Raw genomic sequence first — 25249 nt, forward strand, 5'->3', positions numbered from 1 at the left:
ATAACAACTATTTACATAGCATTTACATTGTTTTAGGTATTATAAGTAATCTAGAAATTACTTAAAAGTGCAGGCAGTCCCCAGGTTATGAATGAGTTCCATTCCTGAGTCTGTATTTAAGTCGGATTTGGAAGTCGGAACAGGTACCTCCAGTATTATTTAGCGTCAGTTAGTCAAATGTTTTTCTTAGTATTGTTATGCCCTCGGCCCCCTCCTTTGTGAGAATCGCAAGAGCCCTTGTCAAGGGGGGGTCAACTGACCCAAGAGGGGGAGAGACGTGCTGAATAGACACAGGAAATGGGAGAGAGAGAGGGAGACGTGCGGAAGACCGCGTTCTCCTGAGAAGCAGAATAAAGGCGACATTGACTATTGTCTCATGGAGACCACGTGAAAAGCCCTCGGGCAAAGTGGGCTGGTTGAGAGAGAGATCGCATCACCTGCAACCTGATTGACACCTACGATCCTGTGAAGAAGTATAAAGGAGGGTCTGAGGGGGGGAAACCCTCAGACGCACCAAGGAGACACCAAGGAAGCACGATACCGATTCCCGTGGGAGCGGGAAGGCATTTTGAAGGAAGCCACGTGCGTTAGATTCCAAATTTTGAATCTGTGGCTAGAACCAACAGAAGACCGCTTTTAACTAACAACGGGGAAGCCTGCTCCCCTGATTCCAAGGATTTGCTCTGTAAAGACAACGGGCAAGTGTTTATCCTTTCTCAACCATCTCTCTCTCTCCACAACGTGAAACCCCAGCAGTTCCCAAAAGGGAAAAGCCTGCAGACTTCTGAGTGACTCTTTATATTTCAATTGGACTCAGTATTAACCCCTAGACAACTATAGAGCTTATTTCTGATTGATTATTATTACACCGGTGTTTTAGATTGAGTTTTGACGATGTATATGATCTGAATGTTTTGTATTAACCATACGTTTGTGCCCCTTTTTGAATAAAACGTTTGAAAATAGTAGCATCCGACTCAGCTGATCCCGCTATCTTTGCTGGTAAGTTACCTGGTTACGAGGTTACGTAACAAGTGGGGTTCTCGTCCCGGATTTGAAACCAAAGGGGAGGGTCAGTGAATCGGGCTGTAAGTCCAAACTTAAATCTGGTTACGCAGGTAGCCAGACAGGAAACCAGCAAAGATGGATGTGGATGAATTTACGAGAAACCCGACGGTAGAGGCACTAGGGAAGGCTACAAAATCAGACTTGGTAAATTTGGCGCAGGCGTTAGACCTCACAGTGGTGAAGCCAGCAATGAAAAAGCAGGAAGTGCGAAGGGTCATACAACAGTATTACGTTGGGAAGAAGGTGTTTGCAGCTGAGGATTTGGAAAATATCCCCAAAAAGAGATTAGCGAGTGGGAAAGATCAGGCAGAGTTGGAGAAAGCAAGGTTGGACCATGATCTTAAAGTAAAGCAGCTAGAAGCAGCTGAAAAGGCTGAGGAAAGAGCTGCAAAGGAAAAGGAAAAGGCTGAGGAAAGAGAGCATGTGTTCAAACTAAAGGAATTAGAGATGAAACGGGGTCATGAGCTCCAGCTAAAGCAGCTAGAAGCAGAAGCAGAAGAGAAAGAGAAACAAAGGAGCCATGAATTGGAGCTGGACAGGCGAAAGCAAGAGCGAAGAGCTCAAGGGCAAGAGAGAGAGGAGGGGTTCGATGTTAGTCGGGCATTGAGGTTGGTCCCCCCGTTCAAGGAGACGGATGTTGATAGTTATTTCTTGGTTCTTGAGAAGGTGGCAGTGAATCAGAAGTGGCCCAGAGAGCAGTGGGTGGTGTTGTAACAAAGTGTGTTACGAGGGAAAGCACAGCGGGTATATGCCACGCTGCCCCCGGAAAGGGAAGGGAGTTATGACCAAGTAAAGGAGGCCATTCTCCGAGGTTACGAGTTAGTACCTGAGGCGTTTAGACAAAGGTTCCGAAATTTAAGGAAAGGGTGGAATCAAACATATACCGAGCTAGCCCATGAGAAGGGTGTGCTCTTGGACCGTTGGTGCACCGCTGAAAAGGTGGCCGAGAATTATGGGCGTATCAGGGAGTTATTTTTGGTTGAGGAATTTAAAGGTTGTGTTCCGGAAGAGATCCGGGTGTATTTAAATGAGAGGTCGAATCAGTCCATCTCAGAACTTGCTAGGTTCGCAGATGAATATGCCCTAACCCACAGGCCAAAGTTTTCCTCGCCAAAAAGTTACCCGAGAGACTGTCGGAACGGCAGGGAAAGCCCGCCGGCTGAGGCGGAGATCCCGCCGGGAGCTAGCAGAAAAAGTGAGGATAACAGACAGGAAACCTGGAGACCCCCTGGTTTAACCTGCTTTAATTGTGGGAGGGTGGGTCATATCGCATCAAAATGCTTTGCACCGAGAAAGGAGCCAGAGAGGGAGAGAGCAGCGATCCCTATCGGGCGTGCAGTGGTAATCAGGAAATCGACAAGAGGGCCCCAGGTAGAGGGAATACAGGAGGGGTGGGAGACATTTAGTTCCGAAGGAACAGTGTCTTTGAAGGAAGGGGACCCCCCCCCATCCCCGTACGAATCTGGAGAGACACGGGGGCGGAGCTATCATTAATTAGCTGTAACGTATTACCCTTCGGACCTCCGACGGGCGAGGTAGCCCTGAGAGGCCTAGGGAACTGGATCGAAGTAGTGCCTTTGCATAGGGTCCTTCTCGATTGCGAGTTGGTGTCAGGACCTGTGGAACTAGGAGTCCTGCCGGAGTTGCCGGGGGAGGGCGTGGACCTCCTTTTGGGTAATGACCTCGCGGGTTTGAAGATGGGAACCGCCCTGATAGTTGAGGCCCTGCCCATGGAGTCCCCGAGCTATCCCGCATGCGCGGACACTCGCAGCCTGTCGAGAGCGGCAGCTGGGACAGCGCGCAGTTTGAAATTGACCCAGACGTTTTTACCGACCCTATACCACGAGGGTTCCGAGGGTGGTAAAACAGAAAGTAGTAAAGTGAAAGGGGGTAAGGGCGAGGAGATAGCCCTCCCCTTAGTGAAGAGAAAGGTCCTAGAGGTAGGAAATAAAGATGAAAAACGGATAAAGCTGTTAAAAGGTCCAGAGTTGGACATGGTTGATCTGTCTGGTTTGGCAGAATTGTTTGGAGAAGTTGAGAGTTCTAAAGGTGTTCCCGATGGTCCCGAGAGTGAAATGAGGGCAGTCTTAGAGAGGAAGGGTATCCTTGCTGTGGAGAAGTCAGCTGGAATGGCCGAGGAGGTTGTTTCAGCTCGCAGGGTTGCGCCTTCCCCAACGGGGGGCTGCCTAGAGAGTAACTGGAAGGATCGGGGGACGTTAGAATTTGAAAAAGGTACGGGTGTTGAAAGCCTGGAAGAGGCCAATGTCCCGTTTGAGTGTGTCCAAGATGGGGATGCACGTGGTGCTGAACCTAGTCACGGAGCTCAGGAAAAAGCTGAGGTATTTGACTCAGCTGGACGAGACGGTCGTCCTTTTGGATCAGATAGGCTTGGTTCAGGGAAAAAAGGGTTAACCTTGGGGAGTGCGAGTCCCCAGAGGGTTGTGCTGAGGGGAGTGATCAGAGTTAATGTGGAGTTTATGAATGGGGAGATAACTGTTGTTGTGGGGGAGAACGGTAAATCTGTAGTTCCCAACTCGAAGGGAAAAAGGTTAAAGTCTAAAATGATGCCTACGCACCGATTACGGGTTGATTTGGAATGTAAAGTGCCTCACACGCTATTGTTATTCAAGAAAGCGCTGCGAGGAAGCCGAAATTTAAATGCGGCCAGGGGGAAAGGTTCGCCCTGAAACACATCAGCCTGTATGGTCTTGGCAGAAGGGCTAACTACCTGGGTGGACGCGGAGTTAGGAGAATAACCCTTGTGGGAAGGAAAGGCGGGAGAGTACCTTGCCAAATTACTCGCAGTCCCCACGGGGGGACTCACCGGGAAAAGGCGATGTGTAATAGAAATGCCCTTTGTAAATCACAACGCCGGTTGTACGGGTTCGCGCCAAAGCCTGTGAATAATAAAGACCACCCCTTGGGAGACCTGCCGGTGAAATACCACGACCGAAACGATTAGTATTTGTATAAACTTGTGTAGATGCCCCTAAGCTAAGATCACACCTCCTTAGTTATGTTGCTGAAGAAAGCAAATGAATAAGGTGGTTATTGAGCTGAAGTTTGATGCTACCAGACTTTAGTATGGCACATGAGGTTAAGGTGTTAAAGAAAGGGGCACTGTACTTGTTACCTGTTTAGATACTGACTTGAATGTATAACGGTAGTACTCTGTGAAGAGAAAGGCTTGTGTAGTATGTAGATTCAAAAAAAAAGTCCTGTACCAACCTGTTTTTAACCGCTGGTAAAAAACCTGCTATGGGGGGAGGTGTTATGCCCTCGGCCCCCTCCTTTGTGAGAATCGCAAGAGCCCTAGTCAAGGGGGGGTCAACTGACCCAAGAGGGGGAGAGACGTGCTGAATAGACACAGGAAATGGGAGAGAGAGAGGGAGACGTGCGGAAGACCGCGTTCTCCCGAGAAGCAGAATAAAGGCGACATTGACTATTGTCTCATGGAGACCACGTGAAAAGCCCTCGGGCAAAGTGGGCTGGTTGAGAGAGAGATCGCATCACCTGCAACCTGATTGACACCTGCGATCCCGTGAAGAAGTATAAAGGAGGGTCTGAGGGGGGGACAACCCTCAGACGCACCAAGGAGACACCAAGGAAGCACGATACCGATTCCCGTGGGAGCGGGAAGGCATTTTGAAGGAAGCCACGTGCGTTAGATTCCAAATTTTGAATCTGTGGCTAGAACCAACAGAAGACCGCTTTTAACTAACAACGGGGAAGCCTGCTCCCCTGATTCCAAGGATTTGCTCTGTAAAGTCAACGGGCAAGTGTTTATCCTTTCTCAACCATCTCTCTCTCTCCACAACATGAAACCCCAGCCGTTCCCAAAAGGGAAAAGCCTGCAGACTTCTGAGTGACTCTTTATATTTCAATTGGACTCAGTATTAACCCCTAGACAACTATAGAGCTTATTTCTGATTGATTATTATTACACTGGTTTTTTAGATTGAGTTTTGATGATGTATATGATCTGAATGTTTTGTATTACCCATACGTTTGTGCCCCTTTTTTTGAATAAAACGTTTGAAAATAGTAGCATCCGACTCAGCTGATCCCGCTATCTTTGCTGGTAAGTTACCTGGTTACGAGGTTACGTAACAGTATATAGTACATATTTTACATTTCTATGCATATAATACACTTAAGAAACTTAAGTATTTCAGTAACTAAACCACTGCGTTGCTTAGTAATAATTGTAGCTTTCATCGGGGCAGGGCCTTTCACATGCTCCATTAAAATTGTTCCAATCGTTGACCGACTGTAGCCTAACGCTTTTCCAATGACCGATGGCGTTTTACCTCTTTCTGATCGCTTTATTACTTCCACCTTATCTTCAATCGTGATCATGATTATTTTTGTGAACAGAAACACTGCGGATTCAGAGCTGCACTGCCGGGTCCTAATGTCCACTGCACTGAGCGTGTTAAATAAAGTCCGGGATTCCACTGGGTCCTAATGACCACCGTACTCAGCCAGGTTAAATAAGGGACGAGAGCATCCGCGTTTTTGGTATCTGCGGGGGAATCTCGGAACCAATCCCCCGCGGATAAGAAGGGCCGACTGTACAATTATTTGACCACATGCTTTCAAAAGTACATGGGAAAATCTTGACTGCATACACAGAATGTCCTCACATTAATTTACTATTGCGATGATTTTGATACAACAATGGGATTTCCAGATCCACAGCAGAAATTGTAAACTTTTCCCAATCTCTCATTTTTTGGACATTAAGTTAACAAATGGATCTGGTTTCAGCAATGGGTCGCAATATTTATTGTGTGAGAACCGGAACAGCACTAGGCTGGCATCTGCTTTGGCCATATAAAAAAAGTGATTCAGCAGCAAAGACACTTGGCACAATATTTCAAAATAGTAATCCAAGAAACTACAGACAATTGGCACTGTCCTGTTACACTGATTGTTAGTCTCACTACTTGCATCGAGGGGTAAACATGCCAGTGTTTGGAGTCATATCTCTTACAAAGGAAGATGGTTGTAGTTCTGGAAGTCATTCATCACTACATGAGTTGTCAGGGCAGTGTCCTAGGCCCAATATTTTTAACTGTTTCATTAATAAATTTACTTCTACTTGGAAAACTTTGTCATATGGTGCGAGCAGAATCATCTGCAGCTTAATGTTAAAAAGACTAAGGAGCTGGTGGTGGACCTGAGGAGGGCTAAGGCACACCCGGTCACTCCTGTTTCCATCCAAGGGGTCAGTGTGGACATAGTGGAGGATTACAAGTACCTGGGGATACGAATGGACAATAAACTGGACTGGTCAAAGAACCCTGAGGCTGTCGACAAGAAGGGTCAGAGCCGTCTCTACTTCCTGAGGAGACTGAGGACCTTTAACATCTGCCGGATGATGCTGAGGATGTTCTACAAGGCTGTGGTGGCCAGTGCTATCATGTTTGCTGTTGTGTGCTGGGGCAGCAGGCTGAGGGTAGCAGACACCAACAGAATCAACAAAGTCATTCGTAAGGCCAGTGATGTTGTGGGGGTGGAACTGGACTCTCTGATGGTGGTGTCTGAAAAGAGGATGCTGTCCAAGTTGCATGCCATCTAGGACAATAAATCCCATCCACTCCATAATGTACTGGTTAGGCACAGGAGTACATTCAGCCAGGGACTCATTCCACTGAGATGTAACACTGAGTGTCATAGGAAGTCATTCCTACCTGTGTCCATCAAACTTTACAACTCCTCCCTTGGAGTGTCAGAAATCCTGAGCCAATAGGCTGGTCCTGGACTTATTTCCACTTGACATGATTAACTTATTATTATTTAATTATTTATGGTTTTACATTGTTATATTTCTACACTTTTCTTGTTTGGTGCGGCTGCAACGAAACCCAATTTTCCTCGGGAACAATAAAGTATGTCTATCTGTCAGTCCGTTCTATCATACAGTCAGCTGAGGGAGTCTTAGCACACTCTTCAATTCCATTTGCAGTACTTCAGCAAATGAAGCTGGCTGCATGTATTAAGACCAGCAACATCCTGGGCTTCATCTTTGATCAGAAGTGCAATTGGACAGGTTGCATAAATGCTGTAGCTATGAGATCAGGTTAGAGACTGGGTATCCCAGACGAGTGATTCACCTTCTGATGCCTCAAAGCCATTTCACCATGCATCATCATAAATTAGCACCGTGATGGAAATGTTTCCATTTGACTGGACCAGTTCAAGGCCCGAGATTTTCAAGAAGCTCAATAGCACCAAGTACATTCAACTCCAACTGACTACTCTAAACACTTTATCCCCCACCACTAATGTTCAGTTGCACTATGTACCATCTACAAAATGCACTATTGTTGCTCACTCAGGTTACTTCAAATGCAAAGCAACACACACAAAATGCTGCAGGAACTCAGCAGGTCAGACATGGAAAAGAATAAACAGCCAACATTTCAGGCCAAGACCCTTTGTCAGGACTGAGAAGGGAAGGGAAAGATGCCAGAATAGAAAGGTGGGGGGAGGGGAAAGAGATTAGCTGGAAGGTGATAGGTGAATCCAGGTGGGTGGGAAAAGTCAAGGGCTGGAGAAGAAGAAATCTGATAGGAGAGGAAAGGAGAAAGGGAAGGTGGAGGGGATCCAGGGAGAAGTATTAGGCAGGTGAGAAGTAAAAGGTCAGAGTGGGAAATAGATGGAGGGGAGGCATTTGCTTACTGGAAGGAGAAATTAATATTTATACCATCAGGTTGGAGGGTCAAATTTCTTCACATTTTAAAGTTTTTTTCTGAAAAACCATGCAGATCATAAATTGGCTGAAAAATTACTGCAGATATGAGAATAAAATTAAAGGAATAGCTGGTCAGGTCTGCAAGAAAACTGCTCTTTCATTCGTGTTTGAGATTTAGGAACAGCTTATATAAAACATGGAAAATGCATTAGTTGTGGTACATACTATAATCCAGTGGTCTGCTGATTTGGCTAAAGGCAAAGGCAGTTCACCAGTATTCTTTTGCTCTCTTCCAAGGTCCCAAATTTGGAATGCATTGGTGTACTGAGAATTAGATTGCAGCTTGCCCCTCATTTATTTGGCAGAGCAGTATACCGTGGGCACTATTTACACATTATGTCATTTCAGCTCTTGTTTTGTATTTATTTTGTAAAAATATTTCAGCTGTGGGTTTGCTCAATAGGAAACTACATCACATTGCAGCATGATCATTCCTGAATGGAATTACATTCAGACACATTCCATTAAACTAGTGACAGACACATTTAACTCTACCTTTCCTTCCCTTTGACAATCACAGGGATTGTGCTCTTCTCAAAAGCATTGGAAACTAATGATTGCATGCAAATAGGCATGGGAATCCATGAAGGGTTTTGTTGCTTGGATTTTCAACTGGTTTGCAGCTGATTGCAGAAGATAATGTCCAATGCCCAATTGTTAAGGATCACTCATGTCTAATTTACCTCACAATCTTTTTTCCAAAAGAATGTGCAAGAGCAAAGGCATTTATCTTCAGATGAGGGCTATCCTCTGACCTCGCTCCCCCTCCCCCCAGATTCTGGTACCATCCAAAAAGGACAATGTTGCTAGAGCCTGTGTCACGTATCATACAAGAGATTTACTGATCAAATCCCCAGTTTACACAGACAAAACTTCTGCTGCCTGGTCAGCTCAAAGAGACACCCTGTGGCACACCGCTAGCTGACTCTCTAATTTTGTCATTAAATATAGATCTTTCACAATATGACAATAATCCAGGTTCGGCTAGTAAAAGAGAGAGAAAGATTGAGAAGAAGAGGAGCAGAAAGATAGGATAACATCAGGAACTCCACACCACATCATGATTTAATCAAACAAATTAAATTAACAGTCCAGTTCCATTTTTTGCAATAAACTATCTATGATAGATATCGGTTTTCATCACTTGACATATCGTATTATGTGATCATTGTAGATCACATCTTTTCTGCATTACATTAATTTCTATAAAGGAAAAGTGATTCCTGCTGTCAGATAACAGTTGGATTGACAAATGACAAAATTTTAAAGGCCTCGTATCACCAGTGGATAAGTTAAGATATGCTAACCTGAAATTAAAGGAGTATATTCAATTGTCACTGTCAATCTTTTAAAGCTCCATTAAAGACGACAACGTTTTAAAGTAACGAAAAGAGTCCAGTCTGAGAATCACATGGACCCTCCAACTTTCTTTGAAATTATTATTTTAGTTTGTAATTTTAAATCAGAATGAACAGAACAGTCAGTGTTTTACTCATCAATTTAGTCATAGTCTGTTGGCTTTAAGGAATAGACAAGCAGTGCTTTTTTGTTCCAAATATTGAACAAAATGATGCTTCTTCTCTGTTATTTATATTGCCTGCACATTTTGAATACGAAACAGGTTGAAGATTTACATATTTTTAACAATAAAGTAGTTTTGAGTTAATGTAAGATCAGATGTTTCAATTCAGAGTTTCAGAAAAGGGCATTTTACTGATGGTTGTAGAATGTTCACTTTCATTCACAACTTCTCAGAAAATAATCCACACTTGCAGGTGGTAAGAATTGGATAACGTTCAGGCATGGGCTGAAAAATTACAAGTGATATCATGTGTCAACCAAGTACCTGAGAACAACTATCTCCAAAGTGACAATCACCTAAACTTGGCTTTCATTGGCAATACTATTGCTTAATGAATATTACACACAGTTCTGTTCAAATAGGATAATAGGATGTGAAAACTTTGGAGAGGTGCAGAATAGTTTTGTCAGGATGTTGTCTGTATTTGAGGAGGAACAGGAAGAGGTTGGACACACTTGGATTTGTTCTCAGTGTTGGAAAGTGAGGAGTGATGTGATGGAAACATACAAAATTATGAGGAATATAGATAGAAATTCTTTTATTCAGGGTGGAAATGTCAAATACTGGAAGGCATTGCTTTACAAAGAGAGGGGGAAACTTTAAAGAAGATTTATGAGGTACAGTTTTTACACATAGATGCTGAGAGATGTAGTGGAACCATACAGTATATGTTTAATAGCATTTACAGGCAAGGAATGGAAGGACATAGAGCATGTGCAGGAGATGGCATCACAATCATTCCATTGTTTTCTGGATCCTCTATCATTAAGATTCTAGAGTGGAGGTTATCGCTCTACATACATCAAGAATGTGATGGAATACTCTTCACTAGTCAGGATGAGCAGTGATTCTACAACACCCAAAGGTTTGATGTTGCCTAGGAGAAAATACCACTTAATTGATGCCTATCCAAAACTCCTACCCCTATCCCATGACATTGTGCCAACTTTTTAACCTATTTCAAGATCAGTCTAACTCTTCCATCGCATGTAGCCCTCCATTTTACTTTCATTCCTATTGTACCTATTGTATAATATTGTATCTGCCTCTACCGCCTCCCCGGCAATAAATTCCATGCACTTACAACTTCCTGTGATTAAAAACTCTACCTCTGACGTTCCTCCTATCCTTTCCTCCCATTGTTTTAAAATTATGACCCATCATATTAGTCATTTCCATCCCGGAAAAAGGCATTAATAGTCCACTCCATCTATGCATTTTATTATCTTATACTTATCCATCAAGTCACCACTCATCCTGCTTTGCTAACAGAGAAAAACCCTAGACTGCTCAATATTTGCACATCCTTCCTGTAATGAGAGTACCAGAACTGAACAAAATATTCCAGGGATAATCTAACCAAAATTTTATAGAGCAGCAACATAACCTCACAGGTCTTGTACTCAATCAAAAAGGCTAACACACCTAACACAACATGCCTTCATAACCATCCTATCAATCTGTGTGGTAACTTTGAAGGATCTATGAATGTGGACCCCAAACTGTTTCATCACAGTGTTAAAAATCCTGCCATTAACCCCATTTTCGCCCTTGAAGTTTGACCTTCCAAAGTGTATCACTTCACACTTCTTCAGACTGAACTCCATATGCCACCTCAGCCTAGCTCCGTAGCCTATCAATGTCCTGTTATAATCTATGGCAACCTTCTGCACCATCCAAAACACCACCAATCTTAACACCATCTGCAATTTCACTAAACCATCACTTTCTCCCTAAGCCACTTACAAAAATCATAAAAGCAGAAATCCCTAAACAGATCCCTGCAGAACTCTATTAGTCACAAATCTCCAGGCAGAATATCTCCATCTTCTACCACGCTCTGCCTGGTAGTAGAAATATTGTGTCAGAAATCATTCCTGGACACACCTAACAAATTCTACCCTAAGGAGGTGCTAATCACCTATGACAACAACCCTGTTATTTTTGGGCCTTTCCAACATAGCTCTGTTGCTATTGGAGAGCCTACAGAATACTACAGATAGAATGATTGTTCCCTTCTTGTTACAGAATTCTACCCACACTGACTCAGTAGACTACACCTCCATGACACCCTCCCTTTCTGCAACTGATTAGCAATGCCACATCCCCACCTCGTTTATCTCCATTCCTGTATCTTTTGAAACATTTAAACCCTGGGACATCCAACAGCTATTCCTGCCTTTGTGACAGTCAAGTCCCTGTAATGGCCATAATGTTGTAGTTTGACTTACTGATCTATATTCTCTTAATCACCCTTGCTGCTGAAACATCTCACATTAAAGCAGATACATTTCAAAGCATCCGACTATAATTGTGTCCTACCCACTGCTTATTTTTCCTCTCAGTCTCCCTGCACATTGCATCTACCTTTACACCAACTGTTCCATCATTTGACATTTCATTCTAGTTCCCATGTTCCTGCCAACCTAGTTTAAACCCACCCCACCGTTCTAGCAAACTGGCCAAGTATATTGGTCCTCCTTAAGTTGAGGTGTAACCAGACCCTTTTGTACAGGTCATGCCTTCCCCAGAAGAGATCCCAATCATCTACAAATCTGAAACCTTGCCCTTTGCACCAATTACTCAGCCACACATTCATAAGACTATAATGCAGATGAGTAGAATTAGGCCACTTGATCCATCAGGACTGCTCTGCCATTCCATTGTGACTGATTTATTACCCTCTCAACCTCAATATCCTGCTTTTGTACTGTAACCTTTGGCACTCTGACTAATCAAGAACCTATCACCCTTCACTTTAAATGTGCTCAATGACTTAACCCCATTCTCACCCTTGAACCCCATGGCAATGAATTCCACACATTCATCACCCTCTGGCTAAAGAAATTCTTTCTCATCGCTGTTCTAAATGGATGTTCCTCTATTCTAAGATTGTGCCCTCTGGTCCTAGACCCACCCACTATAGGAAACATCCTTTCCACATCCACTCTATCTAGGCCTACCAATATTTGATGAGTTTCAATGAGCCCCCCGCCCCCCCGCCCCCCGCCATTCTTCTAAACTCCTAGAATCATTCTTCCGAACCACCTCTGGACCTTCTCCAGTGGCAGCATACTTTTTTTTAGATAAGTGGCCCAAATCAGTATACTCCAAGTGTGGCCTGACAAATACATTATAAAGCCTCAGCACCATATCCTTGCTCTTATATTCTAGTTTTCTCGAAAAGAATTCTTCCATTATATTTGCCTTTGTTACCACCAACTCAACCTGCAAATTAACCTTTAGGAAATCCTGCACAAGGACTCCCATGTTCTCTTGCACCTTTGATTTCTGAACTTTCTCCCCCATTAAAAATGTTTATGCCTTATTCCTTCTAGCAACATGCATGTTCATACACTTCCGATACTATATTCCATCTGCCACTTCTTTGCCCATTCTGCCAATCTGTCCAAGTCCTTTTATAGACTCCTTGACTCCTCAACACTACATGCCCCTCCACTTATGTTCGTATTATCTGCAAACTTGGCCACAAAGTCGTCAAATCCATTAGTCAAATTATTGACATATAATGTGAAAAGAAGTGATCCCAATATCGACCCCTGCAAAATACTATTAGTCACTGGAAGCCAATCGGAGTAGATCCCCTTTGTTCCCACATTGCCTTCTTCCAGTTACCCAATCTTCTTTGCATGCAATATTGCGAGTTCTTATCTGGTTAGGCAGCCTCGTGTGGCACCTTGTCAAAGACCTTCTGAAAATCCAAGTAAACCACATCCTCTGACTTTCCTTTGTCTATCTTGCCTGATATTTCCACAAAGAGTTCCAACAGATTTGTCAGGAAAGATTTTCTCAGAAGGAAACTAGCCTGACTTTGGCCACAGGGGTACTCTGCTGTGTCTGTCTATTTAAATTAATTCTCCTGACAATCACCCAGCTACCTGCCTCCCTTTAGCTCCTATCAACTCCTTATTCTCCCAAATGATCTATATGCCACCCAGCTCCAGCTCCCTAACATGGTCTGTGAGGAGCTGCATTTAGATGCTCTCCTCGTAGATATGGCAGTTCAGGACATCTATTCTCAGATTTCCCATATCATTCAAGAGGAGCACACTAATGCACTAAGATCCATTCTCCCTACTCTACCTATGTAATAATAAAGATATAAAAACATCAGAAATCTCAATTTGGTCTCCTTTTCTTGCCAAAGCCTCTTGAGTTAAAGCCTCAGTCCCCCACTCTAAACCTGTCCACTTCAACAGTGGCCTCTCCACTTACATTTAACTTCTTTTTATTGGCCCTTGCCAATTGCCTACTCATCTGATCAATTTAAAACTGAACTGAAAGTTCCGAATGGCTCCAATTTTTAAATCACGCACTTCTTGTGACACCTAACAGCTCCTGCTACCGAAACTAATAACTGTCTCTACAATTGATGAAATATACTGCAGCTATTTACTGGACCACTCTGCCATCATCTCTCAAACCTGCAAGTACAGCTCCATTGACACAAGGGTGTATGTACAGGGAAAATCCTCCAATTACAGGTTTCACTGCAAGTGTCACTGTGTAGTGACCTGGAAATACATTATCAACTTCACATTATGATTAGGGCTAAATCTGGGAAATCCCCACATTACAGCACTGGGGGACAGCTTTCACTCGAATGATAGCTATATTTCAAGAGACAGCATACCTCCATTTTCTCAGGGGAAACTGGTAAGAAATGCTGGTCATGCCAACAGCAACTATCCTTGTAAATGAAGTAAAACAAAACTTGCAAGGCTCTCTCTAAAAATTACTTTGTATATGCCATTTTCAAAGAGATATATTAAAAAAGTACATTTCCCAACCTCCACCACACATGGCACCGCAGTCTTCCCAGCCAGAATGAGTCCACATAAAGTGAGGTACGCTGGTCTTAGCAGTGTGATTTCCTGGTCTTGGCTCAATTGGAATTGTATATTCATAGTGAATGCCATAATTTTGATCATTAAAGAGCAACACCTGCAGACAAAAGGAAAATTCAGTTAAATAAGTAATAAAATGCTTTCTTGGGAGTTAATCAAGGTGCCAATTCAAAACTAATTAATTAAGCAATTACAGTACGTTAAACTTATTAAAAAACTGTTGAGCACTGACAACTATTTTTTGGTTTTTTTAAGGAGTTTAGAGTTCATTTCACTGCATCCCATTATAAGATAGTGAGGGATTGTCATTGAAAAGCTGACCACAAGCGCTGATAATTAGTCAAAGGCCTGGAATGATTGGCAGTTGGACTTGGACAGACTGGTCAGCTGGTGTGATTAGTCATGGGTAACACCGTGTGTCTGTTTATGTTTATATGCATCAAGATCAAAGGGAATATAACAAAGGTGCTGCAGAAGTAGGGTAAGGTTAGTGATGGGGTGAGTAAGGTTATCCCTTCTTGTTCAAAAGCCTAATGGTTCAGGTGTAGGAACTATCCTTGAACCTAGTGGTGTGGGTCTGGCGACCCCTGTACCTTCTTCCTGATGGCAGCAGCAAGAAGAGAGCATGGGTGGTGGGTGTCCCTGACGATGGATGCTGCTTGCCTGCGACAGTGCTCCATGTAGATGTGCTCAATGGTGGGGAGGGTTTTACCCATTATGGACTGGACCATATCCACTGCTTTTTGTAGGATTTTCTGTTCAAAGATATTGGTGTTTGCATACCAGGCTGTGATACACCAGTCAACAGAATCTCCACGATACATCAATAGAAGTTTGTCAAAGTTTTAGATGACATGCTGAATAGTCACAAACTTTTAAGAAGAAAGTAGAGGTGCTGTCGTGTTTTCTTCCCAATGCACTTACATGCTGGATCAAGGACAGATCCTCTAAAATGGTAACATTAAGAAATTTAAAGTTGTGGACCCTCTCCACTCCTTATTTGCTGATGAGGACTGAGGACTGGCTCATGGACCTCAGGAAGCTTGTTGAATATGGATAAATAGCAAGCTGACATGATTTGCAATCCTGACACAAGTCTAGATTAATAAATCATTTTAATAGTTATACCCTCTGCTTACCCACCATTAGCCAGCTGGTTGCTAAATTTTAAAAAAAGAAACCTTGACTGCTTAGAATAGAGATTTAGTCTGATCCCTGGTGACTTAACGGAGCTGCTCACTGAAGGAATCATTGCTGACATCAAGGCTGTGGTTTCCTGCCAAACACCACATTCAAATGTTAGCTCACTGCAGGGCAGTTGGGAGTCAACCCAATTCTTTCTACCAGAATGGCAAGACATAAATGTATGAAATATTTTACCTCAGAAACTTAATTCTTAAATATTTCCTACAATATTTTAGTTGATTTACAATGAATAGTTAAATTATTCAGTTACCAAAGAGATAGGCTTCATCAGTATTTACACATTTTTTTATAATAACGTCTACTGCAGCTAGATTAATTCTACCTTTGATGTTCTACTAAAACTCTGATCTAAAATTGTGACCACTTCCAGAGATAGATGGAGGGAATTATTTGTCAAAATGTGTGAGAGTGTGCATATATATAGCTAGGATGCCTATGACCTTTGCACAGTACTATATTTATCAATGTAGAGCAGTGAACATTTTGTAAATCTGACAGGAGCAAAGGATGTTGGGAATGGTGAGGATGGAGTGCTGTGGAATGGCTGTGGTGGCAGAGAACGAGTGCCAGAGGTGGGAGGTGGCAAAGGTGCAGATACACCCAGCTCTGAGACACCAGGCAACGCCGTTTGATTCCAAACAATTGGCTGACTCGTCATTACAGAATGTCTCTCTGGTGCTTCCTGCTCACTCCTTTCTCTCTTCCCCTTTTCCCAATCATGATTCCCCTCTCCCTACCCCTGCCCACTCTCAGTCCACAATACTGACCCATATCTGAATCAGGTTTATTACCACTCACATATGTCATGATTTTTTTTTGCAGCAGGGTAGTGCAATACATAAAATTACAACGGTACTGTGTAAAAGTCTTGGGGACTATATATATATAGCTAACTAGGGTGCCTAAGATTTTGCACAGGACTGTAGATAACAATGCTCTGAAATTCGTCATTTTCTGGACATTTACATTTACATCACTATATAGAAACAGTTTTTGAATAGCTTCTTTTCACCCAAGTGGTTGGGTAGTAAAATTGTTAAAGAAAAAAGTCTATTGGTTTTTGATTCAATGCATTACTCCAATGTTAATGCAATAATTATTGTATGAAATGCTGGTTTTCTCAGTACTGACATTTGTTTTGAGTGACTAATTTTTTAAGCAAATATCATGTTGACCTAGATCTTAATCGGTACAAACAGGCAAGATGCCCTAACAAAAAATGGTATTTTTGCAACCATTTGTAAAGCCTAGGTCACGATGTGTAGTGTTAGTGAAATATCCACTATGAAAGGAGGTAGATAACACCTCATCATACAATGTTATTTGTGAATATTGCTTCAGCTTACTTATTTGTACCCAGTGATGTAATATTCCATTAATTATTTCTGTGGGAAGGAAGATTCCCCCTAAGCAAATAGTTCTCTATTCCTACCCCAGAGGCAAGAGTGCCCTAAACTAGACTGTATATGCTATCATACAGCACAGCTCTGATGATGAACTTGCCATTTGGAAAACTGTATCATTCTTCTAGTCCTCTTTAATTTATCCCAAAACATTTCATTCTGTTGGCTGACCCCATTTACAAATGAAATAAAGATGTAAGAGCATTGTGCAGACCATAAAACTACTTGGATAACCCATGCTGGCAAATGTATTTATTTCTAATAAATTCTCTTCCTTCACAGTTGCAGACTTTACAAGATATTTACCATAAAGATAAAAAGCATGAAACAAGCCGAAGGCACAAGAAATTCTGCATAAAATATGAAATATGGAGCAACACATACAAAATGCTGGAGGAAATCTGCAGGTCAGGGAGCATCTGCAGAGGGAAATGAACAATCAACATTTTTGGCAGAGTCCTTTCATCAGGAAGGGTGATAAAGTGTTCTGATGATGGATCTCAGTCCAAAATGTCAAATGCCCTTTTCTGTCCTTCAATGCTGTCTGGCTTGATAATTTCCTTCAGCGTTTTGTGTGTGTTAGAACAAGAAGGGATACTTCAGTCAGAAACCACTTACATTATGAGAAGGACGGTGAATTCAAGAATGTAGCAACACTGCTGAAATAGCCAAGCATGTGGCAGCTACAACTTAAGCAGAGAGGTGCAAAATGATGTGGTTTGTTACAAAGAAATAAGATAATTAATATAACAAATACAAAAATACAAAACATTGAAGGCGATGCAGGCTGAGTGGAAAGACAGAATGACCAGCTGAGTAAGTTGTTACAAAACATGCTGGAAATGTCATTAAACCTTTAAAAATTGCTGCTTGAGTTCAGTGCTGGTACCACCCTTTAGGAAAGATGTTAAGTCCTTCATAAAGCTGGAGAGGAAATTTACCAGAATGGTCGTAGAGATAGACTGTCTCAGTTATGTAAGTGATGAGAGTATGGAAGGTAGAATTGCTCCCATGAAGTTATTGAGGACATTTCCGGAAGGTACAAAAAAATCAAAATGATTTTATTGGTTAAATAAGAATAAAACATTTCTACCAGCAACAGAATTGTTTGAGGTCAAAGATAATTGACAAAAGAAGACTAGATTACTTTAATCTAATTTTATGTGTTTTTTTGATCAGGAATGGTTATAGAAGATAAGGTAGAGGCAAGATTTAATGCAAGGAAATGGGGACTAATTGAATAAGTCACAAATAGGAAAGACTCTTTGTGTTGCCTTTCCATGGTAATATTGACATTTTGTTCATCCAGTTGATTATTATGGATCAAATTGTTCAACAAAACTACTGAGAGCATCCCAAATACAGAGTTTGCTTTAGTGATTATCCCGGCTGATTTGCAAAAATCATACCTAGAATTTTAAAAAAAGATTATAAGTTCTTTACAAATTCTATCGAGAGCAACTTTGAGCACAAAAAAACAGAATGGAGAAAGACAGACATTTCAAATACCATACCATAAGATGCAGAGGAGATGTGGTTGGACCTTTAGCAGAAATTTTTTCCCAAAATCCTCTTCGAACATAATGCACCATTGTGCCAGCTATGTTAAAAGTTCCTGGATGTTCGATCTTCCAGTCACTATTAATGGAATGTTTGCTGGTATCCCGCAGAGCTATAAGAAACATTACATTTTAGAAGATAAACATTCAAAAATGTTAATGATGGAAACAATAAATTGCAGTGTAGTTTGAGTACTGAAGGAGCACAGGTGTATTTAAAATTGTCAAGGTGCACCCTGTGAGATGAATACACTTATTAATAGGAACGATTTTCATTCCTCCTTTTATGGCCAGTATATGATGCATGATCTGAGGACTGAAAAGGGGCAGGGAGGGTGATCTAGTGGTGGAGATGTAAGATGGAGCTAGAATGCAATACTTGAGGGAGAACTATCACAACAAATAAGCCTACTACTAGAAGATGACCAGGCTGGAATATTTCTATTATTGGTCCCAGCTAGGGACCTGCTTGCACAGGAACTTTTAATATGACAAAGGAGACCTGTAAACATTGCTAATGTTAGCTTCTACATGAGCAGAATGTGCCATCTGTTGATCACAAATGTATCATTCAAAATCACACGGGCATCCTGGCATATGGTTCTCATCACTGGACTCACTGGTAGGGTGGTACACCGGTAAGGAAGGCTGAAAAGGGGACATAAAAGGGACAGGTTCTTCAGAACTTGTGGTAACACCGTGACTTTCTTTTGTAAATGCTTCTTTTTTTAAAAAAAACCTGAAATTTAAGCATGTAATACACAGAAGTGTGGCATTTTGCAATGTGATTGTTTCTAAATCCACATGCAGTAAATGCAACACATTCCAATGGAATTTTGCTGCAAACATCTCAGTTTCCTTCATGACTTTGTAAGCAGGCCAATGCACGTGAGCTGAGGATTTACTTGGCAACCAATGAATGATATAACATTGAGGAAATTGCTTCCTGCATTGAGAGAGGAGTGAGCTCTTAGACTAGCACCATTTATTTTAATAGCAAATCAGTTTCAAAAAGTCCATTGTTTGGCGGATAATCCAATAAATGCAACCATAATTTGAGGACATTATGATACAGCACATGGCAAACACCTGGTTGTAAGTAGTAAATTTCATACAGGGTCTTTATGGTTTTCCCAAATGATTAATTGACACCATAGATGTTGTCTGTTTTAATCACGTCTTTTGGTTAATAGAGGAAGTCTGCATATGTACCTTGAGGATACCCATAAACTATTACTGATAAACTATTTCATGCTGTCACATAGCAGCTTAACACTGTACTATTTCTATCATTGTCAGACTTGGTCTTAAATTATGTGAACTTATATTTTATTCTTTGATATTTCTAAGTTCTTCAAAAGCACTGTACACATTTAATGACATTTTTTATTAAAGCCTCATTTTATTGTCTTATATAAGGTGAAAATGAAGCATTACTGAAGATACATTATATTTCTGAAAATACTAACAGAGTGTAAGATTTTCTCTGTCAATATTAATGATTTTTATTCTATTTCATGCGGTTTTTTGAGTGTAATTAAAGAAAAAGTTTTGGGATAAGTGTACAGTCTATTTAAGAACTGAGAATTCCTGGAAGAAAGAAAAGAAATAATATAAAACGGAAACAAACTTTGGTGGATAAACATTCATAAAGAGGTGGGCTGAATCATAACCTCCTGGTTACCTGTTACAAAAGTTAAGTAGTTCTAAATACCTGCCTCTAACTTCAAAAACATTATGTAAGAGTTGATACTATAATAATATCAACAAGACATCCTTACTGTGAATGTGTTTTTTTTTGTTCATGTTCATTTGAGCAAAGAATCTATTGTGAAATGTTCCAGGATGTAAACTCCCTTTGGTATTACATACTTCAAAAGAAATGTGGACAATTCACCTTTGTATCACATCCTGTTCAACAGACAGGTAAATTAATACCTCTCCACCACTCTGTTATTTGTTCCTTTAATTAGATCGTATAAATCTGGCCATTAAGTAAGAACATTTGCTTGAAGAAAATAGCTTATCCCAGCACAATTAGGAATATAGATTCAATTTCTGTGGAAGTTGGCAGATATGAGCACAATTTCCAAAAAATAATAGTGCTTAGCGATATGCAATATGATACTCAAAGTTTCCCTAAGATTTTTAACTTTTGTGTTCGTTATTCTGGAATAATCAAAACCATATACATTATTTATAAAGTCACATTGATGGAATATGGAATAATTACATTAATATAGATTTAATGAAAATAAAGTTTGGTCAAAGGATTGTACACTAAAGCATTCCTTCGATATTGAAATTGCGTCCTGTCATGATGGCAATTTAGAAGATAAAGAATGAAAACAAAGGATAGTTGCAAAAATAAATAGTCTTTGAAAAAATACAATGAAGTACTTCACTGGGATTTTCTTATTAATGGTGAAGATGTTGGTCAGTTAGCTCAAAAAGTGTCAATTACCAAGGTAACTATGGGCTGGCTTTTCTTCAACAACTCGAATCCTTCTCGCTCCTGCAGGTATAACTAGAGCTTCCACGTAGCCTGTAAACAAAACACAAACATTAGAAAGTGGTTGGGAAAAGAGTATGGGAACCCTGGTTTGCAGACGACTCAAATATAATAATCAATGAAGAGGATTATAGCAAAGTTCAAATGGATGTCAAGACTTGGCAAGTATGAAGGATATATAGTGCTATTTACATATTACAGGTGACAACTTACTTACTGCCCATTATGCCACTGGCATTTAGGGCAGCAATGAAGGTCCTCAATCTCTGGTGGTGTTCAGGGCTTCCTTTATCATCTCAGTAGGTTCCTCTTGGTTTTCACTATTGTCAGTCACTCAAGTCCCAGGTGGAGTCTTAGGAATATCATTGCACTTAGATGTAGAAGGATTATTCATTACTGTTTCTGTAACAGCTTAGCCATCAGCTGAACCCCTGAATCTGGAGGTCCAGTGGTCCACTCTTAGTCTGGCCTCTACCCTTTGCCCTGTTTGGCATGGGTAACCCTACCAAGAGCCAAAGCACAAGGCCCTAACTCTAGCCAGCATAGCTCTCCAGGTCATGGAGGCACGCAAGCCTGCAATCTACAACAAGGCTGTGATCTTCTTAGAGGACAGCGGATAAATAATTGGGAAAAAAGACAGAGAAGCAATTTTGCTGATAGAAGAAGCAAATTTAAGAATTGTGGAGCATTGGCAAGTAGGACAGATGGGGTATTTGAACCACGTTTCATTTAACAGATGATATTTCCAACAGTGCTGGGCTCCCAAAGTTCTGCCTTGAAGAATTATTCTGACCCACTCAAGTGGGACAGAAACCCCCAAATTTCTGACCTCAGAGGCAAGTGCTGCTGGTCTATCATTAGAATTGCATCCAAACATATGTATGGATTTGAGTAATTATAAATATTTGGTTAAGTGTGCAAAATGAAACATAACAACTGATGTAAATATAAATATGGTCCAATGCTTACCAGATACCTCATCATTTACAGGAATGCATTTAAATTTAATCAAGAAAATATCTATTAAATAACAACCATCTATAACAAATATTACTGAATACACATTTAGAGTTGTGTTGAGATTGCTATGTTATTATTTTGAATGTGCAATCTTGTAGAAACAAAAACAGTGGACAGGTCTAAGCTGAATATTGGGATAACATACAGATACATTTTATGTTTTAAATTTCTTGATAGCATAAAAGAAAATGATAACTGCTGAGAAATACACAGTACATACAGGTAAGTGTCTTAGCTGATCTGCCATCTCTTGTTGATATAGGAATCCACAGCAATTAGTTTGAGGGAAAAGGCCAATCTAGTGCACCTTTTAATTAATTTTAACAAATTCCTCACAGATATTTTCACCTTCTTTCTCTTTGCAATATTTTACATACATTATCTTTGTTTTTTCTCTATTATTCCAATAAATAACTGCTTGCTTAGTTTACACCTTTTATTATTGAATATGCATTTATTATGACCAATCTTAATTTACAATGCCCAATATAACAACAACCAACAATAATTTACGGTAGCTCCTGTTAGTGCATTCTTCATTTTTCTACATGCATATTTTACAACCATCCTTAAGAAGATTATCCTTATATACATAAGCAAATAGGGAGTACCACTGGAAAGATGAGAGCAACCTACTATAGTGGATTTCTAGCCATTCGATACCATATTGCATTTTAGTTAAATTTTGAACTTAATTCCAAGAGTATTTGCCATTTTATTACTAATTTATCAAAACTAATCCCAAATTACATGTCTATGCATTTTCCTAGATTGTAAGCAAATATAGTGCTCAGGTATGAATTGCTAAAGTTGAGGGTGGTGGATAATTTTCAATCAGTCTAGAAAAGAGGAAATGAACCATTTATCAGAACTGTGATATCTCTAGTTCTTTTCTAAGTTAGGTAACCGAAGGAGATACCAAATAGAAAAAAAAAATGTTGTCTCAGCCTCACTGATTCTTGTGTGAAAACTTTGGGGGATAAATTTCTAGATTGAATGTCCACGCCTGATAACTTGACTTCTCTTGACCCAGTATCTGCAGTCATTATAGATATCAATTAGATGCTAATTATGTCCTATTTTAAGATCATTATGCCACATTCAGCCAAAATTGAGTGGAGCATCGACTGTTGATGCATTTTTGTGCCATTGTTATTGAGGATACTTTTCTTAACATGCACTGGTGGAAGGGCAGGAATAATATCACATTGCTCATCTTTTGGTTCTGTTCACATTCAGTATTATCACATAGGAAGTTTAGCAAGTCCCTCTTGCTAAACTATTCCCAGCTGATTCCATTTTGGAAGCCTTATAAATGAACTTTGAAAGTTCTCATGGAAATGATTTCTTGTCACAAGCTTAAAAATGTGATTAACTACTTTCATAAGACTTCTGTGTTTTCCAAATAACAAACTCAAGTCCTAATTTCTTCATAAATATGAAAAATTTTCAGCTTCTAAAGGCAGTTGTCAGTTTTGATCCTTGTATATCTGCTTTGGTGGAGGCACCACATCGCTTTAAGTTCATCGTTAGCCTTGCCTCCAAAAATCCTGTGATAAAACTCTTTCTTATGCCCTCTTCTAAACACACTTTCCTATCTACCCTTGTGTCATTAGCAAATTAATCAATCATTCCTTTGGTGCCTTCATCCAAATAATTTCTTTAAGATGTTAAAAGTTGAGCCCTCATATGGCATACCACTTGTTAGCCCTGCCAATCAGAAATAGACCTGTTTATGCCCATTTTGATTAGCCAGCCAGTCTTTTATTCATGTCAGTATTACCTCCTATACCATGAGTTTCTGTTCCCCACACTATTCATTTGACAAGCAGCTTATCAAAAGTTTTCTGGAAACTAGCACATCCACAAGATCTCCTTTATCTTGAGCCCATATCACATCTTAAATTGTCCAAATGTAATTTCACTTTCACAATAACTTTTTCATGCAGGGGGTAGTGTGCATGTGGAATGGACTGCCAGAGGATATGGCTAAGGTAGGTACAAAAGCATTTAAAAGAAATGTTGACAGGATGAAAGTTCGAAGTAAACTTTATTATCAAAGTACATATATGTCATTATATACAATGCTGAGATTCATTTTCTTGTGGGCATACTCAACAAATCTATAGAATGATAACTGTAACAGTATCAATGAAAGCCCATGTAACTAGGGTGTTCAACCAGCATGCAGAAGATAATAAATCATGCAAATACAAATATAAACAAATAGCAATAATTAATAAGTACATGAGATGAAGAGTCCTTCAGAGTGAGTCATTGTGGGAAGTGATGTTGAGTGAAGTTATCTCCTTTGTTCAAGAGCCTGATGGTTAAGGGGTAGGATTTATTCTTGAACCTATATGGATAGGAGAGGTTTAGAGGTACATGGGCCAAATGCAGCAACTGGGACGAGCTTAGATAGGCATTTTGGTCAACGTAGATCAGAAGGTTGAAGAGCCTGTTTCTGTGTTGCATAACTCTAAGACTATAAATGAAAGGTAAGATCTTTTATCATATTTGCTTTGCTCCATTGAGTAGGCAGAAAAAAAAGTCTGCAGTCAGGATATGAAAATAGAAAAGTATTTTCTTTTTATTCTATGGAGTTTGTGAAGGAATTGGAGCTAATTAAGATGTTCTATATGTTCATGTTAAAAAATCTGCAACTAGAAATAAATTCCTTGTCATGGCACTAAGCAGTACAATATGCTCAGTAATAACAGTGGATTATACTCTTATCTTCCAAATTTATTCAATGGAATGAACTTTAGAGTTGGAATAGAACGTGGTGATGCTACTAGATATCCTGTTAGCACTACTGACTGGGATTGAATTACTAGACAATTATTCTTCAAAAATACGTATATACTCCGACTCTAAATTTAGACCATCATAAAAATTGCACTGGAGTGCTTGAAAATTTACTGCACTTTTAATATAGTGTACCTTGACAGCTACAACCTTACATCAGTTTGTGCCTTGGGAAAATTACTTGCCAATTTTAAGTGCCTGCCATAACTCAATAATACCATTGAAAATTTCAAAGGAAACACTATTAAAATAAAGCAGGGACACAATCGTTGTTTTTCAGGGAGCTAATCAAGCAGCTCTGTTTCTTTGTACTTTAACTACCATTTATTAACTTTGATAGACAGGTTCTTCCGATGTTCAATTATAGCCTTGTGTTTTCAGGAATGATAATGGTAATGGGGAGTTAAATTTTAATTATTTGTCAGAAGAAATGTTATGGAAAAGGCAGTGCCTCAACAGGTTA

The 25249-nt window shown here is 40.4% G+C and overlaps 1 protein-coding gene across 1 annotated transcript in view; it reads right to left on the bottom strand.

Moving 5' to 3' along the window:
- LOC140741711 (A disintegrin and metalloproteinase with thrombospondin motifs 19-like) overlaps positions 1-25249 on the bottom strand; it is a 370470-nt gene that overhangs the window by 73349 nt on the left and 271872 nt on the right. Inside the window, exons 16-18 of the mRNA XM_073072007.1 lie at positions 20911-20991; positions 18402-18559; positions 14222-14375 (exon numbers count right to left, since the gene is read on the bottom strand). Coding sequence (XP_072928108.1) covers positions 14222-14375; positions 18402-18559; positions 20911-20991 — 393 coding nt within the window. The remainder of the gene's footprint in view (positions 1-14221; positions 14376-18401; positions 18560-20910; positions 20992-25249) is intronic.

The sequence above is a fragment of the Hemitrygon akajei genome, chromosome 2 (assembly GCF_048418815.1).
Source record: "Hemitrygon akajei chromosome 2, sHemAka1.3, whole genome shotgun sequence".
NCBI classification, from domain to species: Eukaryota; Metazoa; Chordata; class Chondrichthyes; order Myliobatiformes; family Dasyatidae; genus Hemitrygon; species Hemitrygon akajei.